This window comes from Brassica oleracea, chromosome C6 (assembly GCF_000695525.1).
Source record: "Brassica oleracea var. oleracea cultivar TO1000 chromosome C6, BOL, whole genome shotgun sequence".
Taxonomy (NCBI): Eukaryota; Viridiplantae; Streptophyta; class Magnoliopsida; order Brassicales; family Brassicaceae; genus Brassica; species Brassica oleracea.
Window position 1 is genome coordinate 7,919,611 of NC_027753.1, and position 5,410 is coordinate 7,925,020.

A 5,410-nucleotide genomic window follows, 5' to 3' on the forward strand; every position below is an offset into this window, starting at 1 on the left:
CTTATATATTAAAACAGAAGTCACAACTTTGATTCATGTGTGATTTTAAAAAAAAAATGGACTTAATGGACCTATTCCTAAAAATTCATGTTACATTTAATATCTAATCTTATCATTTAAATTTTGGGCCTACCAGAAATTTTTATCGGGCTATCAATAATTGAATTTAAACAATAGATGATTCATTGGATTTATAGATAGCATAAATTAAATAGATATAATTTAATATTTTAATATTATATCTCTATATGCTAAATATTTAAATATTTATTGATGTTAACTTTTAAAATTATAAAGATTTTTTTTAAATAACAAAAATTATATTATCTAACAATGATTAATTTTTACTACTTTAAACCAATGGAAACAAATTTTAAACTATATAGTTTATTTTAAAAATTAAGCAAAAACTAAATATTTAATTATTTACTCGATAATATAAATCTATGAAGCGAAAATTTAATTTTTTAAAAAATTTATAAATTTGTGAAATGTTACAATATCTTTGAATATGACAATAAAATAATATTTTACGAATCTTGATTTTAATAATGAAATAATAATCCAAAAATATATATATAGAAGAAAATACATATACATGTGAAAGTTTGAAACAATCTATTAAATAATATACAATAAATTTATTATGTTTTAAAAATTGATGGACACATATATATTATAATATATATCAATTTAGAATTGAAAACAAAATATTTATATAAAAATAATTGAAAACAAAAATCTGCGCGATTGCGCGGATCGAGATCTAGTATTTCTTAAAAATTATTATCACTGTGTGTGGCGTATGAAGCGTTCTAGTTTATATATAAATTAGGGATAAAAAGAACATTCATATATGTGAAAATTAAACGACATATAATATAAAACTTGGGGGGTAGTAAACAACAGCTAATCTGCTAGTCATAACTGTTTGTGTGCAGTATCGTTCCAAGAAACTGTCAACATTCACCAGCAAGGAGCATGCAAAATGAGGCCAGTTAAAACCAGAGACCAAGAACGATTAATTATATAAAAAAAAACTAATAACTTGGAACTATTTTACTATTGTATTGTATATGCATTTATATATTATTCGAATCTAACACTATCCATGTGATAACGACTTTTCTGCACGTATATGTATAATATTTTAATTAGTTAATGTCGTTACATAATAGTTTTTCATATTTTTGGTCGCATCTCACATTGAACATGTGGATGAAAATTTCGAATATATCCCTTTTTAATCATAACCAGAGACTTATATCCTTCGTATATGATAAAGTAGACTGTATATATACGAAGAGGACACATACTATCAATATAGAAGTTTTCCAACACATACAAATACTTTATCAACGACAATATCTAGGTTTGTCCATCTGAGAAACATGGTGCAGATTCATCCTGTCCAAACATTACCGGTAGACTCCGGCGTCAGAGAAGTCAAGAGCTCGCCGTACGTGACGACGGAGCAAGAGAGTTTCACGATTTGGATGAGATCTCTAGTGTGCCATAGCAAAGGCTGCACAGTTTATGATTCCAAAGGAAACTTAATCTATCGAGGGGATAACTATGATTCCAAGAGTTGCGGTGAAGTTTACCTTATGGACTTATACAGAGAAGTCTTGTTTGAATTTCAACAAAGTTTTGGATTATTCAAATCTTGTGAAGGATGCAACTCAAACGGGACAAGATTTCGACTAAGAAAGAACTTCAAGATTTCGCCAAGAGGTTCATCTTCGTCTTACAAAGCTGTAATGGAATCTAGTAAAGATGATCAACAATCTTGTTATAAGATTCTAAACCACAGATCAGTTTTCATTATTGAAGATGGATCGGGAAGATTAATGGCAGAAGTTAAAAAGAAACAATCGAACGTTAATGGTTTGGATTTTGGAGAAGATGTCTTGACAATGGTGGTGGAGCCACAAGTAGACCATTCTTTCATCATGGGTATTGTTATAGCTTATGGTCTTCTCAAATGTAAATTGTGATTGATTATTTTTTGGACGTGACTGAGTTATTTGTAAACTTAGTGTTGTAGATGAAATATACAAGTACAACTATTGAGAGAGCCAAGAGATGCTAGATCTTGTATATTAAAAAAGAAGTCACAACTTCTTTTCACGTGTGATGTTTTTTAAAATGTACAATCCTTAGAAAATCATTAATTAAAAACATTTCATGTATGTCTCACCTTTAACGAGAATCTTCTTAAATTAATTTAAATAATATTTCTTTCCCCTAAACTAGCAAATCTGTATTTAAATAATTCATTAACCTTTAATTGAATTCTGACCAAACCAGTTCATGATTAATAATGGAGACAATTTATCATGTTCTCTGTGTTAAAAAAATTATATTCATATAAACCAAGTTTTGAACGTTATAAACATGTATTACCATACTCTAACTTTGGGAGAAAATTGACATATTCTTATGAGATCCAACCGGATTATATTCATCTTTACTAATACTTACATAACCATACTTATAAAATTCAAATAGGTTCAGATATAAAACCATAATCGGTACATATGACAATACATATACCCAATATCACATACTACATTTTATATATTAAAACAGAAGTCACAAACTTGATTCATGTATGATTTTTTTAAAAATTGACCTAATAGACCTATTCTTAGAAAATCATGTTACATTTAATATCTAATCTTATCATTTAAATTTTGGGTCTGCCAGAAATTTTTATTGGGCTATCAATAATTGGATTTAAACAATAGATGATCCATTGGATTTATAGATAGTATAAATTAAATAGATATAATTTAATGTTGTAATACTATACCTCTATATGCTAAATATTTAAATATTTGTCGATGTTAACTTTTAAAATTATAAAGATTTTTTTAAAATAACAAAAATCATATTATCTAACAATGATTAATCTTTACTACCTTAAACCAATGAAAACAAATTTTAAACTATATAATTTATTTTAAAAATTAAACAAAAACTAAATGTTTAATTATTTACTCGATAATATAAATTTATGAAGCGAAAAGTTTAATTTTTTAAAAACTTTATAAATTTGTGAAATATTACAATATCTTTGAATATGACAATAAAATAATATTTTACTAATATTTATATATATAGTTACGATTTTCATAATGAAATAATAATCCGAAATATATATATAAGAAGATACAAATACATGTGAAAATTTGAAACAATCTATTCAATGAAAAAATATATAGTAAACTTATTATGTTTTAAAAATTGATATACACATATATTATAATATATACCAATTTAGAATTGAAAACAAAATATTTATATAAAAATAAATGAAAACAAAAACCTGCGCGGTTACGCGGATCGAGATCTAGATCTAGTTTATTAGTTAAAAGAGCCTAAACTTTTTTTTCCTTTTTTAACACAAATAAACTTAAACGCTTTCTTTTTAACAAAAAAGAACTTAATCTAGGTATATTTTTTTTGTAACTCAGTTTGTATGTAATCCAAAAGATCTTAATCTCTGTCTGACTCGAGCAGTAAACATATATGAATGGATTAAAGGACAATATTCTGAGTTTCGTGTATCATCTAAATATTTTTTGGGGTCAAAATATTATCTAAATCTAATAAACTCGAATAAATTTTTTTAAAAAAACTGAAAATCGAACCCTGTGATTGAATTTAACCTGGGTCAAACTATTTACATAAAAAAGGAAAACAAGTAAAAAGTGTCACTATGTTTGATACATGGTTTAGGAGGGTGTCAGGTGATGAACTTTACTAAGAGAACTACTAATTTTACATTGTTCTATGAACAAAAAACATTATAACGATTTAAGGGGCGTCACCTGACATCCCATTGGCCTACTTAGGTCTGCCACTAGATGTGTATACATAAAACTTGTTAAGAAATACATTATGCTTTTGAGAACGTTTATGTGATAGCTTATTTATATTTAACTATTGTATGCAAAAACAAAATTTAAATGCTAATTATTTGCAACAAATAAAAGTTGAAAACATTAGTAAACAGGAGTTAGTCTGCTAGTCATGACTCATAACTGTTTTGTGTGAATGCAGTATCATTCCAAGAAACTGTCAGCATTTACTAACGAGGACAATGCAAATCCAATGAGCCCAAACCAAAGACCAGTTAAGGCTCACAACTAATAATTGTAAAAAAAAACTAATAATTGAAACTATTTTATTGTTGTATTATATATGCATTTATATTTATAAAAGAGCAATTTTCTCAAATAGCTTTTTTAAGTTTTTGTCACAAAAATAACCCTAAAAAAATGACCAAAATAGTCCATTTTTATTTTGAATTTTTTTTTTTTTTTTATTTTTAATTTGAAACCCTTTTCCCAAAACCCTAGCCTTTAACTCTAAACTCTAAGTCTAGACTAGTTAACCATAGGGTAAAAATGTATTTTTATTCTTTAGTAAAATTTATTTTGGTTTAAAGGTTATTTTGTGCCAAAAACTTTAAAAGATGGTTATCCTCTAGAATTTTTATTATAAATTATTCGAATCTCGCATTATCCATGTGCTGTGCTAACGACCTTTCTGCACGTATATGTATAACTAAAGGTTGGTCCGCCCTACGGGCGGATAAGTCTACAGTAAAATTATTTTATTTTAAAATACATTTTTATTTTATAAATATTTTTAAAAATTACTTAAAATTAAAAATAATAAACCAGATGTTTTAAAATTCAAAGATCATGTTGTAATTTTTATTAAATTTTGTTGGTCTGAGTTGAAAAACCACTGTGAACACAAAATTATTTACAAAATTAAGAAAAATGTAATAATTTATATTTCTTCTTTTGATTTTTATATCATTTTGATATAGTTGAAGAAAATCTAAAGTAAAAACAACTGACACATTTTTTTAAGAATTTCAAATTTTAATATTATTACACTAATTAATTTTCTCACGATAAATAATTAATATATCTCGAAACTAAACAGTTTAAAATATAATGTAATATGATAATATTATGGTGTATAGTTTGCTTTCATGTAAAACTTATGTGGGAAAGCTAATTTTAACAAATTTACTAAAACAATTTAAATTATACAATATCATTCATGTAATATTGTAATGTCAACGTTACACATAGGAAGGTTTTAAAAGGTGGTTTAGTGAAGGATCTCTTCTACGCATTCATCAAATCTAATTTCAACAGATTTTTATTGTTTTATTCTTATGTTGGAATCATAGATGAGATGAGTGTATAAGTTTAAAGCTGATTTTGTGACAATAAGTTTAGTATGCGTCTGGCTGGTTTAAACCGTTGCTCTAAGATTATGGCCGGTTCTGGAAAAGTCCAATGAAACATTAGTTTCTAATCTCAAAAATTTTAAAGAAAATTACACATAATTTTAGAGCCGTCTATGTCTAAATTAATATATA

The 5,410-nt window shown here is 25.9% G+C and overlaps 1 protein-coding gene across 1 annotated transcript; it reads left to right on the plus strand.

Moving 5' to 3' along the window:
* The first annotated feature begins 1,315 nt into the window (after window positions 1–1,315).
* LOC106300478 (protein LURP-one-related 2-like) lies at window positions 1,316–2,176 on the plus strand. Its single transcript, XM_013736629.1, has one exon. It carries the CDS (start codon window positions 1,392–1,394, stop codon window positions 1,995–1,997), a length of 606 nt encoding a protein of 201 aa, XP_013592083.1. The 5' UTR covers window positions 1,316–1,391; the 3' UTR covers window positions 1,998–2,176.
* The last annotated feature ends 3,234 nt before the right edge of the window (window positions 2,177–5,410 follow it).

Excerpts from the sequence above, each read along its gene's own strand:
- LOC106300478 (XM_013736629.1), top strand. The coding sequence starts at position 1,392 with ATGGTGCAGATTCATCCTGTCCAAACATTACCGGTAGACTCCGGCGTC.